This window comes from Molossus molossus, unplaced genomic scaffold (genome assembly GCF_014108415.1).
Source record: "Molossus molossus isolate mMolMol1 unplaced genomic scaffold, mMolMol1.p scaffold_m16_p_10, whole genome shotgun sequence".
Classification (NCBI taxonomy): Eukaryota; Metazoa; Chordata; class Mammalia; order Chiroptera; family Molossidae; genus Molossus; species Molossus molossus.
The window spans coordinates 32884063-32904257 of NW_023425345.1; the positions used below are offsets into that span (position 1 = coordinate 32884063).

The window sequence follows — 20195 nt, forward strand, 5'->3', positions numbered from 1 at the left end:
ATCAATATGACAGTTCTCTAAAATTTTTTAATTTACAAATATTTGTCGATTAAAAACATTCACCATGTGGCCAGTGACAGTAGGATTTTGTAGTAATCCAATCAATAAGCCTTTTATAATTTTATCTAGGATGCACAATGGCTTCCACAAAGAGTGCAAAAGATTAGTTGTTAATCTTTTAGTGGCACTCATGGTTCCAAAGTTTACTCCCCCAAACAGTCAGAGAATGCACAGTCCTTCATTGCACAGGTGTGCAGAATGGTGCGGTGCATACGGTGTCTCTGGTCTCCCACGAAATGTGAGACATCTCCAGCCACAAACCTGCTAGTTTGTGGCAGGCACTACTGAAATGGGATTTTTCTAGCACTAACAAGTAACAAAGGTTTAGATGACAAACTCCCCTGAGAGCTGGCACAGCTGGGCAAAGAAATACTTGGAACCCCAGTATATTAGGCTGGTCACAGGTGTACCCTTGTTGGCGGTGGCAGGAATGATACCAGGTGTTAGACCGGTGGGATCAGGCCAGACTTGGGTTCAGTAACCTGGATACTTGAGTTCTGGCTAGGAAAGAATTCAGAGCCCAAACTCAAACTATAAGAGAACATTTATTTGGAAAATTACAGAGGTTGGAGAAGTAATTCATAGAAGAAATGCACTTAGGAAACAAGCTATAGAGGTAAAGGAAGGGCACTTGGAGCTTAGAAGTGAGGAAGGTAAAGGTGACACAGCTGGGGGAATGGGAAGGAGGGGGAAAGGAAAGGTGCAGTCGTGCTCCCTGGAGGGAGAGCATGCTGGGTCCTCCATACTCATGGTTTTAAGGGTGGAGATTTTAGAGGAGGACCAAGGGGAAGATTTCAATAGAATATTCAGCAGCTTTCCAGGTGCGTCTTGTCAGGGTCTAGGTCTCCACTGATTGTTCCAGGGCAGGGGGTTCATTATCCAATGCAGCTAGTCCTGAGGTCAGCCATGGGATCACTTGTCTGGTTTTGCTGCTTTTCTGGCCCTGGAGCTGAAATACAACAGAGGCCTAGATGTTATCTCTAGGGAGGAAAGGTCTGGGGATCCAAATTGCATGGCCACAGATATGCTAGGGTAGGAATATTCTCCCTGGGGAGAAGGTCCCACCCTACAATTGTCCTTTGGTAGGCACCTGGGCTTTCCACCCTGATAACCTTCTGTACCTGGAGGATTGTCCTTGCTCTCATATTTGTTCTAACTAGTGCACCTTCCAGATGGTAGAGACCAGAGAATATATTTTCACTGGTCACAGGCCAGCTCTTACAGGACATAGGACAAGACAGAAGGAAAAACCTCATTCGGTTTTTATATAAACTCATGGCAACATTGACTCAGTCTGGAGAGAACCACTGAACACCAACCTGTGAGGCCGGCTCAAACAACAGGTTTACTGGGTGTCTAGGCCTGTGTTTTATGCCTATGGTATTTCCTTCTTATGATAAAACCACATAACAGATATAGACAAAGAAAAACAAAATAATCATCTCTAGGAGTAAAGGATCAATAAAAATAAAATGAAACAAACAGCTTCACAAGTATTTTTTCCAGCCGATCTAAATTTAGAAGAAAGGAAAAGAGTTACCACTTCCAATTTCCACCAAACCCCACAGACAAGGATTCAGAGAGGCAAACAGGGTACAATACTTACTACTTCTCCTGCCTGTCCATGATCTCTTAGCTACAGTAGTCCAGGGAACTATCATGTCCCAGCCAGTAATTCTCCTGGCTGGCTCCCCAAATTGTGGGGGCTAAAACAAACATTAATACTTTCCTCCCACTTTCTAAGTTCTTCTGGCTAGGCTAACAACCAAATTAACAGAGACAGATTAACAGGAGAAAATCAAATCATGCACATGGAGAATTTACATAGATGTGATAATTCCATGAAACTCCAAAGACAATGAGGCCTAATTCGGTATGTAAGACATTTTTGGACAAGGGAGAAAGGAGGGGAATGGAGTATTAGATTTCAGAAGTGAGAATGGGTGATTTACAGGTAGTTGAGGAAGAGTTATAGGAAAATCCTTGCTAGGTGATTCAGAAACAATGGGACAGGGGTCTCTAGCTGACAGTCCCCTGCCTGAAGCCCTCTTGTTTACCATAGTTAATTCAAATTAGGCTAAGACAGCATCCTAAGAAATCCTCCCTAAAGTGGGTTTCTCCATCTGAACATTTTGGGCAGGAATGAGGGGAGGGTCAAAGGTTCTTTTTTTCATCTTTTACTTCTTAATAAACAGCTCAAAATCAGTATCCCCATAAGCACCTTCAGGATGGCAGAATTTTGGTCCCTTTACTAGCAATGACCTTAAAAAGCAAAACAGGACTTTCACCCATGGAAGTTAAATTTATGTCTAATAAAACTTAATTCTTTAAAGCTAAGAGCTTGAAATTGCCTTCAATGTAACTACTGATTTTAATCTTCTTATGACAACTTTCAACACTTACAAAGTAGAAAGACTAGTATAACGAACTCTAATAAATGCAACACCCAAATTAAATAATTATCTGTATTTTGCCATTCTGGCTTTAGCTATCCTTCACTTCCTTCTTTATATTGCTAAAGTATTTTAAAGTAAATCCAAGACCTCATGAGACTCCATACACCTAGTTATAATTCTACTGACTTTTAATTGAATTATTGATTAAGTAGTTAACAGAAAACAGGATATTACAGGAAGTATCTAGTGAGGTGCAAAGTGAAGTAATTAATCTTTTATCATTTAATCAAAGAGAGCAGCAGGACTCTAGTGATATCAATTATGTTTAGAAATGGAAATTTTATTTAAAAATAAAAAACAAGGAAGCAATTTAAAGTATGTTTAAGCCTTTACTTCTGTTTTCCTTCCTCTTGACTTATTTCCTATTAACAACTAGTTACTTCAGCACGCTGGCCCCTCAGAGTAACTAGGATATATGTAAATCATATTTGTGTAACTCAGCAAGGGATTGGCAGGATCCCAGGGTTACTGCAGAAATGAGTGGGTCCAATTTCCCCATCACTAATAGGAGTGGGGCTCTTGGGGTGCTGCTATAATAAGCATTTCAAGAGGCTCCCATGGGAGGATGAGATGTGGTGAAAGACTTTATTTGCATGGAGTTATATCCCTTGGGTTATAATGTCCCAGTCCCTTGAAGCCAGTCCTGTAAAAGGGGCAGTTGGGGCTTTAGTAAAGCTAGAAGCAGGGCCAGTGTCCAGCGTTTCTATTCCATGGTGCTGAGTCTGGGAGAGGATCAGACATCAGACTAGATTCAATTCATCAGTTCATTGTGTGGGAATCCACGTGGCCATGGGCCACATGGGTAAATGCAGGGGAAGGTTTCCCCTGCAACAGGAGTCCCAAGAGAGCAAGGTCAAGAGGTAAAAGATAGAGAGTTCTTTCTTTCTTTCTTTCTTTCTTTCTTTCTTTCTTTCTTTCTTTCTTTCTTTCTTTCTTTCTTTCTTTCTTTCTTTCTCTTTCTTTCTCTCTCTCTCTCTCTCTCTCTCTCTCTCTCTCTCTCTCTTTCTTTCTTCAGATAGAGTGGGAGGGAGAAAGAGGAAGAGAGAAAGAGAGAGAGAAACATCGACGTGAAAGGGACACATTGAGTGGTTGCCACCTGCACGACCCAACCAGGGCCACCCTGGGGACAAACTGCAACCAAGTATGTGCCCTTAGCGGAAACCGAACCCGGGTCTCCCTGGACCGCAGGCCGACGCTCTAATCGCTGAGCCAAACCGGCCAGGGCGAAAGAGTGCTGTCTTTAAAAAAATAAAAATAAAGAAATAAAGAAATATATATATATATTTATATTACATGCTTTTTTATTGATTTTTATTTTTTTTTTAGAGAGAGAGGAAGGGAGAGATAGAAAAAGAAATGTGAGAGACAGAGAAACATTGATCAGCTGCCTCCTACACACCCCCTACTAGGGATGGAGCAAACAACTCAGGCATGTGCCCTGACTAGGAATCAAACTGGGACCTCTCAGCCCATGGGACAGTGCTCAATCCACTGAGCCACCTGCCTGGGCCAGAGAGCTTTCTTTGTTCAGGAATTTAAATATCTCCAATTTCATGCCCTTGCAGTGGCCATGCCTATCCTGGCCAATTACCTCTTTCTAGGTGTGACTGACAAGTAAGCATCTTCCCACATCACCCACAACTTATTTGGCATATGTCTAAACTGCCTTTGTCCAGTTTCTTCACCCTTTGATTAGCAGGGGACAGACCTGGAGAGTGTTAACTGCAGTTTCCTTGCAAAGCTGTACAAATGGCATGCCTATATTATTCAGTCTGCCTTTACTTCTTTTCTGTTATTTAATAACTAGGTTAATTATTATGGTATCACTAGGACATAGTTCCAGGAGGAAAAAGAATTTTTCTTCTATTTTTCTAAGTTCTTTTGGCTGCATTAAAGCCAAATTGACATGAGACAGATTATCATGAGAAAATGACCAAATGTATTATATATATATAAATGGATTCCATAAGAATATGAGACCTGAGGCTTGTATGTCACCTTGAACTAAGGAGAAACAGGGTTTATAGTTTGGGATTTCAGAAGGCAGTAAGGCAATTCACGTGGATATGGCAAAGGAAATGTTTGGTAAACAAATGTTTTCCGGGCTGTGTTTCCAAGGGACACAGAGAGGACTTTGATTAAATTGGCCTTGATGGGTTCCGCCCTGTCTATCACACACCAGTTCATATTAAACTATAGTTAGCTATGATGATAGCTTTCTGTCTGGAGCAGTTTCTTTACCTAAATTATTTTAGGCAGTCAGAGAGAAGAGCAAAGATTTTTTCCTGGGTCTTTCATTTCTTGGAAACAACCAGCTTAAAATAATATCCCAAAAGGTGTATTTTGGGGTGGCAAACCCTGCTCCCACCCTCAGTTCCAATAGAAGTTTTCATTTTTTTCAATGGGGGGGCACAAAAAATAATTTTTCTTCCACCATTGTAAATTCTTTTGGCTGGAGTAATAATCAAATTAACACGAGAGAGATTAGCAGGAGAAAATGACTGAATTTATTATATATGTATATGTGGGGGTTTATAAGAATGTGAGCTCTGAGAATGCAGTAGGCATTTGAAGCTTATACCCTATTCTGGACTAAGCGGGAGGCAGGGGTTTAGGATTTCAAACGGAAAACAGACAAATCACAGGTCGATGAGAAAGAGCAAACATGTGGTAAGCAAATTCTTGCTGAGTCACACATTAACTAGGGGATACAGAGGAGTCCAACAAACAGGCTTGTTTGGATCCTCCCAGTCTGCCGCTTAACTCAGGTATGTTAAGGTGAATAGCTAAAAGGAATAGCTAAAGTGAGTAGCTTCCTTTCTTTCCACAGGTTTTTCTATTTTTTTAGGAAGGCAAAGAGGGATAATCAAAGGTTCTTTCTGAGTCTTTTGTTTCTTAAAGATAACCAGCTTAAAATAATCAATATCCCATAAAGCTTATTTTGAGGTGGCAAACTGTCATCTCCCGCAATAGAAAAATCCTGGCCCTCTGTCTGGGAGACTGTTCTAGTCCTTTATATTATAACACTTCCATTTATGTTACAATTATTGTAACTGTGTGTTTATAAGTAGTTTAAAATAATTTTTCTTAGTTTCACATGAAAAAAGACAGAAATAAAAATAGTGATGAAAGTATATATGATGGATTTCTGGTGGAAGTAGTTATAAGTTGATATATTTAAACACAAAATTAGTTTGATAATAATACTAGGTTTCAATACTTGGAACTTGATACCTACTTTTTTTTTTCCCCCATTTTTTGTTCAGATAGAGTGGGAGGGAGAGAGAGGAAGAGAGAGAGAGAGAAACATGGATGTGAAAGGGACACATCAGGTGGCTGCCACCCGCACAACCCAACCATGGTCGAGGACAAACTGCAACCAAGGTACGCACCCTTAGTGGGAACCGAACCTGGGTCTCTCTGGACTACAGGCCGACGCTCTAACCGCCGAGCCAAACTGGCCAGGGCGATTCCTACTTTTGGTATATTTAATTCTGTTAGCCTGTTCATAATTGAACAAGACAAGTCATTCTTTTCTTTTTTTGTGGTACGTGCCCCTGGCGGGAACTGAACCCAGGACTCTCTGGTCCACAGGCCAACGTTCAACCGCTGAGCCAAACTGGCCAGGGCAAGGCAAGTCATTCTTAATGTCAAATGACCCTGCTCTGCCAAAAGAGAGATCATTCCAGTTTCTTACCTTTTCCTCCAGAGAAAAGGTCACTCCACCAGACTGAATTGATGGACTTTTGAGATACTGAATTCAGGATTGGGTGGGAAGAAGAGCAAAAGCTAATTGATCTGGGAGGAATTTTGAAAATAACTGACAAAAAGGGGATGGAAGAAAGGGAAAGCAGTTGAGAAAAGGGGAAGAAGAATTGGATTGTGGTGTGTAAATAAGAGACTCCCAAATAATATGGGCTGATAAAAAATTGAAAATGATGGAAAAATAGATGTGGGAATTATTGCAGGGTATATGAATGGGAATTTATTAACAATTTTGGAGGAGAGCCAAGTAAATTATTAGTATTAAAATATTTTGGTTATTTGTTTATTGATTTTTAAAAATTTATTTATTTAGAGAGATCTATCTGTTGTTCCACTTATTTATGCATTAATTGGTTGCTTCTTGTATGTGCTGTAACTGGAGATTGAACCTGCACACTTGGCATATGGGGACATGATGCTCTAACCAACTGAGCTACCTGGCCAGGGCCTATTTTGGTTATTTGAACTGTACTTCTTTGAGGATCTTTGCATATATAAACAAACATTTTTCTTTATCTGTATACATTATTTAAAAACATCTTTTTGATGACACAATGTTCTATCAAGTGAATATATTGTAGCTAATGTAATATTCTTCTATAATTGGATTTCTATTATTTCCATTTTTCAACTATTTAAAAACCACTGTGAGGAATATATCTGTACTCATTGCTTCTTATTTAAGAATATTTCACTAGGATATGTACAGAAGTATAATTATAGGATGAAAATATGAATATTTTATATTGTCAAGTTGGTTTTTGTTTGAATGTATCAACTTGTACATAACTCCCATCATAAATACTTTCATCAACATTGGTTTTTATTTCTTAGTGTCTTTTTTTACATGATTGTTTCTCTGATTTTTTTTTTTTTTTAATTCCTCACCCAAGGATATTCTTTCATTTATCATCAGATGGAGTGGGAGGCAGGGAGAGAGAAAGAGACAGAGAGAAACATCAATACGATAGAGCCACATTGACTGGTTGCCTCCTGCATGACTCGACCAGGGTCAGGGACAAACCACAACCGTGGTACAGTACTTGCCCTTGACTGGAATCAAATCTGCAACTCACTGGTCCTTGGGCCGACGCTCTAACCTGAGCCAAACAGGCCAGGGCATTACTCTGATTTTTTTAATGAGCTTGCCAGATCATAGATTGGACAAGCTTCCCTATTCTCCTAAGAAAATAGTGACTATTATCTTAAATTACTTTGCATTTATCTTAATTATCTTTGATAATTACCCTTTATGATTTTTCCATTCTCTACTTCCTTCCCCTTCCATTTTTCCTTCCCTCTCATTTTTTTGGTAAAGCTGTTTTATATGTATTTTGGAATATATTTTAAAAGAACAAAAACTCTCTACCCTGATAATGTTAATCTTGAGCACTTACAGCAATGGGAAAGGAACTAATTCACTCATAAAGTCTCCCTATCCCATTTTATTTATCGTATTTGTGTTTTGGAGAAAAGAAAAAGATCTAATCTGTTCTGTACAAAATGCTCTTTCAATATCTGAAGATAGATATCTAAGTACTCTCTTTTCTTGCTAAAGAGCCATGGTGACTTTAATCTTTCTACAAGCAATCACATTTGGAAATGCCTCACTAACCTTCTCAACATTTTCTGAACATGCTCTTATTTACTCTTTCCAAGAACTGATAGCAGAATATCAGATATGGCATTGTACATCATTTGTAAAACTACAACTGAAAACAATTGCCTGTTATGTTGGAAATAACTTTTAAAAATAGACTCAGTTGCCTAATATTGCTAAGATTAGTAAAAGTTTTTCTTCTTGAAGAGAGCTATGTACCTCATAATGATTCTCTTTCATAGAGTAGTTGTAGAAATTAATGATATTAAAAAAATGCAAAGAACACTGGCTGGCATAGAGCAATGTTCAATAAGTGTCCATTACATATTGGTAACTAACATTACTTTAGCTCCCAGGAGGCACAGATATAATCAGTCTCGATCTTTTGGTTATTTATCTATATACTCACTGAAAGAATAGTATTCTGTTTTTATTTTAATGACATTATAAATTAATAGCAATCCCATAAGTCTTATTTGAACTCAATTCAGTGGAACTATCTACTTTTCTTGCTTAAGATACTAAACCATGTGTCAAAAAGAAAGAAAATTCTTTAATTGCAGTTCAGTTTACTCTTAAGCTGTAAAATAATTAATTCAGGGTTTTGAGTCTTTTTTTTTTTTTTTTTAACCAAGAAACAAAAGATAAACAAGACAGCCATGAATATCTATATTGTTGCTAAGCTGAGGTTTCACTTAATACTGTTTCTGAAAACATTTCATCTTTATTTGAGAAAATTTTGTTTACATTGGACACTTTGTACCCAAGTCAAAAGATCAGAAGATACCTGTAAGAGACTTGTTAAAATGAAAAATAACTATATTAATACCAATGCCTTTTGTTAGAATCTAAAAGGTATATCCTCACATATAAGAATCTGAACAAAACAATATTAAAGTTGCTTTTTTAATAGAATGTTGTTTTTTTAATTCATCACTGCATCACTATGCTTATTTCTTTGAAGACTATTTCTGTGCACATGTTTGAGTATGTATCAAGTTGAAGTTTCCATTGTTATGAGAAATGAGTCATAAAACAAAGTTCAAGGCTTTACAAACCCAAATGCACCACATTGAAGCTGGAATTTTTAAACACAAAGGAAAACTTTGAGATAATATCTCAGTGAAGGAAAGGCAAACTCACAAGCAGTAGAGTACTCTAATAGTAAAAAAGCGTGAAGTATTTCCCATTACCAAAAACTGTTATCAGTCAATTTAGTTATTTCACAGTCATCATGCACTTTATATTTGCAATACAGGTAGTTAATGAGTTACTTGAAAAAGTTAAACACTCAGTGTAGAATTGCAAGCCTTAGGTCATATTCCACCATGTAGTATCACGTTACTGAGAAATTAAGATCTCTTAGAACTGTTCACTGGCTTCACAGTAATAAATTCATCACAGCCTGAAGTAAACAGTGATCTTTAAAGAGCAAGCGCAATTTAGATGTTTTTCATAATTTTAACAGCTATGTTAGTGTCAGCAATTTTGTGAGCAATAAATTCAATTATCAGCTCTGTTAGGTAAATCTCCTGTATCCTTATGAAAAAGGGTCTCTGTAACCTAGCTCATTCAGTTCTTCATGCTCAGGAACATAATGACTTATCTAAAATGTGCTGGTTATCCAAAACTTCAACTTTCAAATGATGAGAAATATATGTGACTTAGTCAATCCATTAACTAACTCAATCACTTTTTCAGTGACTACAATGTGTCAGGCATTGTGCTATGCAGAGGACACAAAAAACAAAATGTAGTTCTTATCCTTAAAGAACATAGATCCAACTAGGGAAAAAGAAGCATAAATAGATTATAACACAAAATGATATAGTGGTAAATTCCCTATAATTTTACTAAAAGTAACATCTGTACTGGTCTTTTTCTTTCCTTTTTATTGACATGAAATTGAAATTACATAAAATTAACTATATAAAACTGAACAATTCAGTGTCATTTAGTACTTTCACAATGTTATGCAACCACCACCTTGATTTAGTTCCAAAATATTTTCTCCTCCCAGTTTTATTAAGATATAATTGACATATAACATTATGTAAGTTTAAGGTATACAATATGACGATTTTGATACAGTTACAATAACCTGGTTATTAAGTAACAGGAAAGGAGTGAAGGGGAGACTGAATAATATAGTCATTCCATTTATACAGCTTTGCCCGGAAGCTGCAGATAACACTCTCCAGGTCTACTCCCCCACAGATCGCTAAAAGAAGGGACTGGACAAAGACAGTTTAGACCTAAGCCCAGTAAGGTCTGAGTGACATGGGAGGATGCTTACCTGTCAGTCACAGCTGGGAACTGGGCATTGGCCAGAATAGGCGTGGCCGCAGCAAAGGCACAAAATCTGAATACTTAAACTCCTGAACAAAGGAAGTTCTCCGTCTTGGTTCTCTTGGCCTTCCTGGGACTCTTGTTGCTGTGGAGGAGCATTCCCCTGCTTTCACCCATGTGGCCCACAGCCATGTGGACTCCACACAATGGACTGATGGACTAAATCTAGCCCGGTGCCTGATGCCGCATTGGACTCAGCTTCACCATCGAAAGAAAACTCTGGACATGCCCTGCTTTGCTGAACCCACAGCTAGCTGTCCCTTTTTTAGGACTGGGTTAAGGGAACTGGGACTTTGGAACCCAAAGGATATAACTCCATGCAAATAAAATCTTTTACCACATCTGATTCTCCCATGAGGGCCTCTGGAAATGCTTATTCCAGCAGCACCCCAAGAGCCCCACTCTCACTAGTGGCGGGGAAATTTGGCCCACTGATTTCTCTGGTAACAATTTGATGTATGTATATGTTATGAAATGAGGTTAGTTAACACATATTAGGTTGGTTAACACATCCATCACCTAAACGTAGTTCCCTTTTTTGTGTGTGAGAACTTTTGAGATTTACTCTCAGCAACTCTTTCTTTTTTTTATATTTATATTTTTTCTTTATTGATTTCAGAGAGAGGAAGGGAGAGGGAGAGAGATAGAAACATCAATGAGAGAGAACATTGATTGGCTGCCTCCTGCATGCCCCTTCATTGGGGATCAGGCCCACAACCTGGGTATGTGCCCCGACCGGGAATCAAACCGGCGATCTCTTGGTGCATGGGTTGACGCTCAACCACTGAGCCTCACCCACCGGGCTACTCTCAGCAACTCTTACATTTACAATATGGTATTGTTGACTATAGTCACCATGTTGTACATTAGAACCCCATAACTTACTCAAAACTAGAAGGTTGTACACACTTTAACTACCTTCACTCAGTCCTCACCCCCTCCTTGCAGTGATCAATCTGCCCTCTCTTTCTGAGTTTGTTTTTTGAGGTTCCACATCTAAGTAAGTTCATAAAATATTAGTCTTTCTCTGCATGATTTGTTTCACGTAACGCCCTCTAGGTACATCCATGCTGTCACAAATGGCATAATTTTCTTTGCTTTGTTATAGCTGAATATAATATATACCACATTTTCTTTAACCATGCATCCTCAGTGGACACTTAGGTTGTTTCTATGTTTTGGCTATTGTAAATAGTTCTGCAATGAATACGGACTGTAGCTATCTCTCCTATTTCTTCGAGATAGTGATTTCATTTTTTTTTTTTTTTTTTGGATATATACCCACAAGTGAGATTACTGGATCATATGGTAGCTTTGTTCTTAATTTTTGAGGAAACTTCATACTGTTTTCCATAGTGGTTGCATTAATTTACACTCCCACCAACAGTGTTCAGTGTGCCCCTTTCTCCACATCCTCACCAGCGCTTCTTATCTCATCTTTTTTATGACCATCGTTCTAACAGGTGAAAGGTAATATATCATTGTGGTTTTGTTTTGCATTTCCCTAATGATTAGTAATGTTGAATACTTTTTATTGTACCTGTTGATCATTTTTATGTCTTCTTTGGGCAAATGTATTTCAGGTTCTTCACCCATTTGTAAACCAGATTATTTGATTTTTTCATTTTGCAGTTGAATTGTGTAAGTTCCTTACATATTTTGGATATTAACCCCTTATCAAGTATATGGTTTGCAAATATTTTCTTCCATTCTGTAACTTGCCTTTTATTTTGCCGATCTGTACTGGTCTTGAAATCTGAGTAGGAGTTTTATTCAGGCACAAACTGAAGGAGGGACATACTTCAGGTGTTCTGTTTTGATTATAGATCATTAATCACAAGTCACATGGGATACTTCTAGCATGATAAAATTAAGTGAAACAAGTAATATATTAGTTTTGGCACACTATTTGTTACTAATGTTAACATCAGGTGAGTCACATATATTACAAATTATTTTCTTCTGCAGTAGCTTATGGGTTCTTAAAATCTTTAAGGGCTTTAAAAGTTTTCCAAAACCTGCCCTGGCCAGTTTGGGTCAGCGGTTAGAGCGTCAACCTATGGTCCAGAGAGACTGGGTCCGGTTCCTGCTAAGGGCATGTACCTCGGTTGCAGTTTGTCCCCATCCCTGGTTGGTTGTGTGGGTGGCAGCCACTCAATGTGTCCCTTTCACATTGATGTTTTTCTCTCTCTTTCCCACCTTCCCACTCTATCTGAACAAAAAATGGAAAAATGTCCTCGGGTGAGGAAAAAAAAAAAGTTTTTCAAAACCTTTTTGTTAGATATATATATATATATAGTTTAATAAACAGTCTCCCTGCTATACAGTATAAACATAGCTTATATTTTTAAAAATTATTTCAACTCTAATATCAAATCTCTCTGACTCATCTGTTAATGACATTCCAGTCAGATCCCAGAGCTTTCTAGTCATATTCAGTTATTTAAAATTCAGCCTAGTTTGACTCATTTCAGCACACTAGAGTGCCCCTCCCCATGTTAGCCAGTGTCCTAAGGGACTCGAAATGGGAAGGAAAGCTCTGATCTTTCACTCTTTGTTGGACATCTTGCGAGATAAGTATGGTAGGATCTTTTTCTGTACAACTCTAATGAAATATAGACTCTGGACTCTACTGTTTGTTTACAGGAAGTCAGTGAACCCATTAACATTTTTATTACCTGCCATTATAAACCAAGGCTTTCAGTTATATGCATTTCACGTGGACTCAGAATCAACATTTCACAATTTGAAGCACGTGGTTGACTTTTTATAACTTTACAACAGTTTATTCAAGAAATACTTATTGATGACTGTGTCAGACATTGTACTATATAGGTCAACCACAGCAAAAGAAAATACATTGATTTCATTTGGATATATTATTAAAAGGTATAAACATGGTCCTAGAGAGTCCAAATATATATTTTCTTTTTATCAGTGCAAAATCTAAGTTGCTTCTAAGTCCAGTGTATTTCAAGGTTTCTATTATGATTGATAGTTTAGGTTGATTTAAACTGACCAACACTATTAACAATAGAAAATGTATATTGAGTAGGTTGCCAATGTGTTGTGATTTACATGATTTATTTAATCTAGGTAATAATCTGATAAACTATTTTTTAAATATGTTTTTATTGATTTTTTTATAGAGAGAGGAAGGGAGAGAGAGAGAGAAACATCAATGTGAGAGAGAAACATCAATCAGCTGCCTCCTGCATGCTCCCTACTGGGGATCAAGCTTGAAACCCAGGCATGTGCCCCAACCTGAACCAACCTGGACCTCTCAGTCCATGGGACGATGCTCAGTACACGGAGCCTAACCAGCTGGGCTGATAAGCTATTTTTTAATATTCACATTTTACAATGAGAAAACTAGTGATTTTACCAACTTGTTAAGTAAGTAAACCTTGAGCTCTGATTCAAAAGCCAGCTTAGATAGTCCAGCTGTCTGGAGCCATATGTTTTAGGTATCACTTCTTATTAGCTTTGCAAGTTATTTTTCCTTTCTGTGTGTCAGTTTCCTCATCTGTAAAATGGAAATAACCACTGTACCTTTCTTATACATTTTGTGAGATTAATTATCTTAAAATAAATAAAGCACTTAGAATAGTCTGGCACAGAGTACATATTATTAAAAACCTTAACTATTACTAGTCTATAACCCCTTATCAGAAAATGATAAAATTTACATGTTTTGGAATTCAAATTTTTTCAGATTGTAGAGAGGTAAATGAGAACATATACAAAATTTTAGTTTACATTTTCATCAGAGTCTGGAAACCTCTCCGTAAGCAAAGAAATAAATACATCTAATTTAAACATGAAATCACACAAAGTGGGACAAGTGAGAATCATAAGTAGTTTGATGTCAGTTCAGGTCTGAATTTTTTTAAAATTTATTTTTATTGTTGACACTGTTACAGATGCTGCCCCCCCCCTTGCCTCCTCCCCCACCCCCCTTCCCTCTGCCACTACTACACTGTTGTCTGTGTCCATGGGTTATGCATATATGTTCTTTGGCTAATCCCTTTACCGTCTTTCATCCAGTCCCCTCTCCCCACTCCCCTCTGACAGCTGTCAGACTGTTTCATGTATCTATGCCTCTGCTTCTATTTTGTTTGTTCAGGTTTGAATTTGTTACCCAATTAGTTTGTGGCAAATATCAAAAAGAACTTTTGGTTTTTAAAGATTTTGGGACCTTAGAATTTTGGTAAAGGGCCTATTATTAATGATTAACTTGTATTACCTATCCCATAATGGTCAGAATCATCTTTACTTTGACTCTAAATGCTATAGGGAAAACATAGATCAAGAGGTCAAATTTCAGTACATTTTCATCAATTATAAGGAAAATTAGGAGGTCCCAATAAATTATTTGCGGATTCTCCAATTTCCAGTATTCCCCTAATTGGGAAATAGCTGCTACAACACTTGGAGACTAAGTCTTAAGGTAGTCATTTTGAGGTCCCTTCAGGGATACTCTGAAACAGCCATTCAGCCAGGCTAGCGCTAGGCCTCAAAACTATTTCCTTTCGTTTCCTTTCCTCTTCATTCCAGACTGTAACCTGTTTTTCCTGGCTCTGAGTAATTCTCAGTATGTCTTACCTATCTTATTTGTTCCATATACCATGATCTCAGTATACACCTCATGGAAATTTAGTTGCCAACCCAACAATGGGATCCCCAGTACACGGCAGCCCCAAGATCAACACGACCCATTTCATTCAGCTTGCCCAGATTTCAGGCGAAATTCAGAGGCTGATCCAGGGGTTATTTCAAGATTGTCCCTGCTTCCCAGAAATACCCCTCCCTACCTCAAACCCAGACCCCAAGACCCTCCTGGGCAGATGAGCTAAAACTTCAATGCCTTTGGGCTCTTGGCAGGGCTGAGGCTCATTCCAGAGGAAGAGCCCCGCGTTTTTCAGATGAGCTGCACGCAAAGCATAGTGTCAGACAACAGCCGAAGAACCAAGCCCGCGTCAGCTGGCCCATTGTGCGGAGCCCTGGAAAGTCGGCCTCAGCCCCTAACGCACGCAGAGGCCCCGCCCCGCGCGTGACGCAAGCGTCAGGCCAGTCCCGGCATGCTCCGCGACCACCGGCGGTCGAACGCAGGCGAAAGGAATTTTTCCCGTGATCAGCCTCGGTTCAGTTCAGTTGCTGTCCAGACTCGGTCGGCGGGACTGCCGCCTGCAGCCATTCTCCTACTGCCCACCCGTCAGTCTGAGCGCCCCCAGCCCTCCCGCGAGGGCTCCCCGGGACGGAAGGATCCACCAGTCTGTCGGCGCCCGCCGTTCTCGTGGTCGCCGTCGCGGTCGTCGTTGTGGTAGTGTCTGCCGTCGCCTGGGCCATGGCCAATTATATCCACGTCCCGTCCGGCTCCCCGGAGGTCCCGAAGCTGGACGTCACGGTTCAGGATCAGGAGGAGCAGCGCTGCCGGGAAGGGGCCCTGAGCCTCCTGCAGCACCTGCGGCCGCACTGGGACCCTCAGGAGGTGACCCTGCAGGTAACGCCCACACCTCAGCCCTCGGCCGTTCGCTGCCCCGACGCGGCCCTGGGGTTTTCACAATACCTTCCATTCCCAGATAACTGGGGAGGACCGACGGGCACGTCTTCTCCCCCAGCCTTTTGAGAAGTGACCCTGTATTTCCTCGTCGCGCCGAGGAAGGTCACTCCCCCTTCTGCACAATTGCCTGTTGAAACAGTCCTGAGGGCATATTTTCTCTGTCTAGAAGCGGCCACGTAAGTGACGATCCCATTCCACACGGGGGGATTCCTGTTGATATCGCCCCTCCCCCCTCTTCCTCGTCCATTCTAAATGCAAAATGAACCTTTTCCACCCCCTCGCCAAGCCGCCCGAGTAACCTTCCCTTCTCCTTCCGCAAATAATGCAGTAATTAATCCTCTTTGATCTTTTCCTTTTCCTCCCCTCCCCCGGCGGTTTACTCCCATTGATACCTCACCCTGCGTTTTACCTTCATAAATCCTCGGATTGGCTAATCCAGAACCAGGTCATGCATTGCTAGATTGGGTTCTTAGGTAGCACTATACACATTGTTTTATTTGGATCGATATCAATTAATTTTTTCAGTCGTCTTAGTGAAATGAACAATATTTGATGTTAGAATGGCCAGTGGCTTGTGAATATTTGTTTTTCTTGAGCCCCTGTATTCAGCGATAGACAAACACACTGAAAGAACAAATTCTTAATCTAGGCATTTTCTAGTAACTTCTAATAAGTTATGATTTAGTACACATGAAATTTATTTTGAATACTAATTGGTTTTTAACTTTTGGAGTTTTAGGAACTGTATACGAAAAGGAACCTCTTTTTCCCTTACGAAAACAAAGTAATTTTAAAGACTGGGATATTCGAGGTTTGTTTCAAATCTGAGCAATAACTTTAAGACCATCAGTTGAAGTAGCCAAATCATCTGCCTTGTTTTGTTGACTAATTTATTCAAAGTGTTATTGATTTAACAGTACATATCTCAGATTCTTTGCTAAAGTAGCCACCTATACAAAGATGAATAAAACATGAACACAGTGCCCTAGGTCCCAGAACACTTCCTGACATTCAAACTTTCTTCAGTGTTAGTTTCAGTTCTTATTACCTAGAAGAGTTTTGAGCAAATTAAAAGGACCCATATGTTTGGTAAAAACAATTGTTAGACAAAAATTTTGAAATTTTGAGGAAGTGTTTATTAGCCAACTATGGTAGGACAGTGTGAATCCAAATGATTTTTATGTATAGTTTTAAAAAATTAATGATATATTTTCTTTAATTAAGGAAAATTAAATTAATTGAAACCTGGACTTCTTTAGTTCATTGTTCACTAACTTATTTGTGGTTTACTGTATATTTTTATATTAAAATTATTTGAATTGTCAGTTATAAATTAAACGTATTAATTAAAATCATGCTACTTCCTGGTAAACTCTGGTGCTGGCAAACGAGTTACTTTTTAAGCAGAGATTTTACAGATTGAAGTTTTGAAGACTGCAGTTTCTGTTTGTAAAACAGTAATAATAGCCACCTGGAGCTACTATGTGCCAGGTTTGCATTCGGTGATCTGTATTTTTTATCATTTAATCCCCTAAACAACCATTTAGGTAGGCTCGCTCCTTCCTTCCTTCCTTCCTTCCTTCCTTCCTTCCTTCCTTCCTTCCTTCCTTCCTTCCTTCCTTCCTTCCTTCCTCTCTCTCTCTCTCTCTCAAATTTTCTTTTAAAAATATTAGAGGGGAAGGAAGAAGTGGGGCAGAGAGACAGACAGACAGACAGAAATCTAAGTTTGAGAGAAAAATAGCTTGGTTGCCTCCCATATGCACCCTGAGCAGCAGGAACCTCAAAGCTGGGTATATGCCCTGACTGGGAATTGAATCCTCGACCTTTTGGTGTAAGGGAGAATACTCCAACCAACTAAGCCACAGAGGCCAGGACTAGCTTCCTTCCTCTCTCCCTGCCTCTTTCCCTCCTTCTCTCCCTCCTTTCCTTCCTTTCTAACTCCCTCTTTCCTCCCTTCCTCTCTCCCCTCCTTCCTTCCTCCTTCCCCCTTTCCCTTCCCCCTTCCCTTTCTTCCTTCTTTCCTCCCTTTTCTTTCTCCCTCTTTCCTTCCCCCCTTACCTCCCTCAGAGAAAAGCCAGACTATAGGTAAAAAAAAAAAAAAGGACAAAAACGTGGTCACATCAAACTGTTTTTGGTTGTTGGCAGGTACTTGGGATTGATCCTTGTCTTCTATGTAGCAACTTCTGACTTTAAGACCTTTGGACTCAAAACCCAAACCTCTAATATACTTATTTGTAAGTGAAGGTAAATACCACCTTGTTTTGTTCTAGGGATGATGATTAGAAATACAGTTCCTCCATGTGCAAGCAAAGCTTTAGATCTAGAAGCTGGGACAAACAAGCTGAGATGGTTATTCATCTATCAATTTAGATTTGACTTCCACGTTGTAGATTATTACAAACTCTACTTTTATGATGCGTCAGGATTTTCTTAGTAAATCTCATTGGGAATATATATTTTTAAATTTACTTTTATTTTCTTTGAAGTAGAAAATAAAAATTATACATCACATTTCAGAAGTGGAAATATGTATCATGAACTCAACAGATTAAAACAGTATCAGTAATATATATATATAGTCCATTTCTTGTCAAATATTTTTTCTAAAATTTTTATGTGATTTAAAATATGCTTTAAATGTACCTTAGAAGCTTACTCTAGTAATACACATACTTTTTATAACCAGGCAATTACTCCTGCCAGCTGAACTATTCATAACAAATCGGAAAATCCAGGAGCAAGCAAAAAAGACTTTGATACAATCAAAGAGATAGAGGGCCTGGACTTTGCTCAAAACTTATGGACACATGAACAGTATATCTCATTTTAGATAGGGTTTTAACAAATTTAATTTTTTGGATTTTCTACTTGTACAAGATAAAATAATAAAGTATAAAAGGGGTGATAAGCTTTTTGGACTGTAATATCTAAAACAACAGTTTAAGTTGAAGTGCTTTCTGTTAAATAATATTTTACTGTTTATAAAGCACTTTCATATATATTCTCACTACAACAATCCTGTGAGGTAGATGTAGACTATTAAAATGTATTTTATAATTAATGAAATTGAACTTGCAGTTTGTAAATAGCAGATCTGGGATAAGAACCCATCTTCTGATTTATTGCTCTTTGATCAAGAAAAGTTTGTTTGTATATTATGATTAAGGCAGGGAAGCCATTTTTGTGTAAAATTAATTTCTTAAAAATAAAACTTTGGCCCATAAAAAGATTTTGCTTTAAGTTCTCCCGAACATAAATCTGCATTACTTTTTACACATGTGACATTTTAGAAAAGAGACGCACTTCAACTTTCCTTTTGTTGTGTAATAACTCCCTATCTTATATGAAGATGTGGAGTTTTGGTTTATCTTCATTTCTTTGGAAAGTCTTTGAAAAAGGAATATGGAATCAAGTGAGATCTTGTAGGCCTAACAAACTAATTCTCAGGCGGCTCTTAAAATTGTTTTCCTTCTAAAAACTGATGAATCAGTGTTTGTAATATTCTGGTCTGTTGTCTCTGGATCTTTCTCTGCAATGTTGGATAGTGTTTTTTCACTAACTTGTGAATTTTTTTTTTTCCCTATACCTTGGGACCTATATATAGTAGATGATGGGAAAGGCTTGATAGGATAGAAGGCATTAATTATTATGTGGCATTGTAAGCTAACATATTTATTCTTGTTACAGGGTTTCAATGAGATCAATTGCTATATGGTACCATGTATTAACTTAATTTTTCAATAAACAGTATATTATAGTGGTCAAGATTGTGGGGTTTAAACAGCTTGTTTTGATTCCAGGCTTTTTACTTGACTACTAGATGTGTTATCTTGGTCAAGTTACTTAATTTCCCTAGTGCTCAGTATTCTTAGCTGTAAAATGGATCCAAATGCTTCTACCTCAAAGGGTTGTTGTGAGAATGAAATAAATGCTATCTCATGATAATTTTTTTAAAAGTTCCCTAAAAATACATTTTATTTATTTTTATTTTATTTTATTTTCATGATAATTATTAACTGCTACTGAGCACCTACTATATGTTGGATGCCTGAATCAAAAAAAGAAACAGTAATCTGTTCTTTGAAATTTGCACTCTGACGTGCAATACAGATGGAAGAAAATAATTATGGGGTTTTTGGAGTGCACATTCAAATTTCATTCATGTGTAAACATTACACAGAAACACTTAAAAAGCGTGCTGTTCTGCTGTAGTATAAGTTTTTGAATGCATAGGTTTGAAACCTTTTTTTTTTTTTTTAATCCTCACCCAAGGTTATTTTTCTGTTTATCTTCAGATAGCGTGGAGGGAGGGGGAGAGAGCGAGTGAGCGAGAGAGAGAGAAATTGACATGAGAGGAACACATAGACTGGTTGCTTCCCACACGACCCTGACCAGGGCCAGG

General features: G+C 38.5%; 1 protein-coding gene across 1 annotated transcript in view; it reads left to right on the forward strand.

The window, feature by feature from the left end:
• The first annotated feature begins 15319 nt into the window (after positions 1-15319).
• The window catches only part of ETNK1 (ethanolamine kinase 1), a 57267-nt gene continuing 52391 nt past the window's right edge, over positions 15320-20195 (forward strand). The window contains exon 1 of the mRNA XM_036250904.1: positions 15320-15733. Coding sequence (XP_036106797.1) covers positions 15578-15733 — 156 coding nt within the window. The 5' untranslated portion in view covers positions 15320-15577. The remainder of the gene's footprint in view (positions 15734-20195) is intronic.